The sequence below is a fragment of the Octodon degus genome, unplaced genomic scaffold (assembly GCF_000260255.1).
Source record: "Octodon degus isolate 3935 unplaced genomic scaffold, OctDeg1.0 scaffold00131, whole genome shotgun sequence".
Classification (NCBI taxonomy): Eukaryota; Metazoa; Chordata; class Mammalia; order Rodentia; family Octodontidae; genus Octodon; species Octodon degus.
Genome location: NW_004524707.1, coordinates 7,616,964 through 7,619,267, shown reverse-complemented (window position 1 = coordinate 7,619,267; position 2,304 = coordinate 7,616,964). Strand labels below are relative to the sequence as shown.

General features: G+C 37.7%; 1 protein-coding gene across 1 annotated transcript in view; it reads right to left on the bottom strand.

Annotated features, from left to right (window-relative positions):
- Lin9 (lin-9 DREAM MuvB core complex component) overlaps positions 1 to 2,304 on the bottom strand; it is a 77,850-nt gene that overhangs the window by 23,915 nt on the left and 51,631 nt on the right. Inside the window, exons 9-10 of the mRNA XM_004641173.2 lie at positions 810 to 929; positions 460 to 561 (exon numbers count right to left, since the gene is read on the bottom strand). Of these exons, the coding sequence (XP_004641230.1) occupies positions 460 to 561; positions 810 to 929 (222 nt within the window). The remainder of the gene's footprint in view (positions 1 to 459; positions 562 to 809; positions 930 to 2,304) is intronic.

The following is a 2,304-nucleotide window of genomic DNA, read 5'->3' as shown; positions in this document are numbered from 1 at the left end:
TAAATTAATTAATTAATTAATTTGGTACAGGGTCTTGCTATGCAGCTTTGAGTCACAGTGATCATCTTTTTTCAACCTCCCAGTGCTGGGATTACAGACATGCACCACCATGCCGAATTTTGGTGGCCAGCATATAGCACTGCATGCCATAGCATGTGGTACCAGTCACTTTCAGACCTAGAAAAGAAAGTCAACAAAGAACTTGGAGTCATTTTTGGGTTTCATTTCAAGCTTTGTTGAAAATAGCAGTCTTTAAAACCCATGTAAGATAAAAATACTATATATATATATGTGTGTGTGTGTGTGTGTGTGTATGTGTGGAACCAGGGATTGAACTCAGGCCCCTGTGCTTGCCAGGCAAGCGCTTATTCCACTGAGCCATCTCCCTGGCCCCCCTACATAAATTTTAATACCACAAAAGACACTAAATCTTTAAATAAACAGCAAGATATTGCTTACCACTTGAATAAGGAATTCTACTGGAAAACCACCTAGTGTTTCAGTGTCAGAGCCAGAAATTTTACTTCTCCAAGGTGATTGCCCTAATAAAGGATCACTGTCCTATAGGAATAGAAGAAAATCACTGTTTAAAAGAAAGTATTTCATTTTTAGATAAAGTTCTATTACATTTAATGCATTAAAATCCAGTAAAAAGGAAAATATTTCCAGAGTTGAACTATTTTACATTTGACAACTCAAAGCAATATAGGTAGTGCATGAAGTTAATATAATATATATTTATTTCATAAGACCATAGATCATATTCATAATAATTAAGATACTGATGGTGTTCCTAAAACTTTACTTACTGTAACTGGAGACTGGAGAGGAGGAGTATAATGTAACCGTGGTGGGGTCATAAAAAACCGAGAAGGCCGCTGTTTCTGTCCAAAAGCAGCGATGGGCATAGTTTCATGAGGCTCATTACTCTTTGGAAACAGAGAATCACAACATTCAGAAAGCTTTACCCACCACGTAAGCTTTATAAATGCTATTTTTCATCTTGAGATATATAATTTCTCAGAGTCTATAACTTATTTTTATTATTATTATTCTTTTTTTTTTGCAGAACCGGGGATTGAACTCAGGCCCTTGCGCTTGCCAGGGAAGTGCTTATTCCACTGAGCCATCTCCCTGGCCTCTATAACTTATTTTTTTTGACTCCATAACTTATAATAGTTTGTACAGCATATTCTATGGTATTATACAGTGTTACTCTACAAATATCAGGAAAATGAAAATACTACTTCGCTGACAAAGGTTGAACTCACAAAAAGAATAAAGAAAAGATCAAAGGATTAAAACAGAAGAATTCTTAATTAACTCTGACTGAACCCAGGGCTTCCAGCTTATTAGGCAACATTCTATCAATGTGCTAAATACCTAGGCCCTGGTTACCAGCAGTTAGACTACATGAATATGTTCTATTATAATCAAACTCAATTCTTAGTCTAGGAGAAATTTTTGAGTGATTCCATACTGAAAATTACATTAATGAAACATGAAAGCAATTTTCCTTGTGTGTTATAAAACTGAGTTTTAGGATAGGGAGGTCCTGCCTGGCTAGTGCAAGCACCTGGTTTGATCCCTGGCACCACATACTGTGCCTGTGGCTGCCCCGTATAACAAAACCCTGTACCAAATAAATAAATAAAAAGATTAAATTTTTGTTTTTTTTAAAAGACTGTGGGTTTTGTTTAGTTTTGAGGTAGGGTATGTTGCCTGGACTCCTGGACTCAGGAATTCTCCCTTAGCCTCCCAATTGCTGAGACTACACTGGGCCAAGATACTCCACTTTTGAAAAGGAAGGTTTTTATGATTTCATTCTTGAATGTGAAGACCTAATGGTGATATATTTTGTTCTACATCTCCAAGTTTTATTTCTCCTCTAGAGCTCCTTTTGATTTTTTTTTAAAAAAAAAATCTTTTTATTAATTTATTTGATACAGGGTCTCACTACAGTTTGGACTCATAGTGATCCTCCTGTCTCAGCTTCCTCAGCACTGGGATTATAGGTGTGCATTACCATGTCTGGTTTCAGTGACCAGCTTGGCACAGGGCCGGTACGGCATGTGGTACTAGGAATCGAACGTAGGTCCTTGTACTTGCCAGCCAGGTGCTTAGACTGCCAAGCTATCTCCCTGGCCCTAGAGCTCCTTTCTAAAGGATGTTTGATAGGGATATCCTCATCACAAACAGGGAGTCAATAGTTTTTTAAAAAGGATGTACTAGTGCCAGGTGTGCTGTGAGTTCCATGCCAGCCTAGGCATTACAGTGAGTTCAGGGACAGCCTGAAGTAGAAAG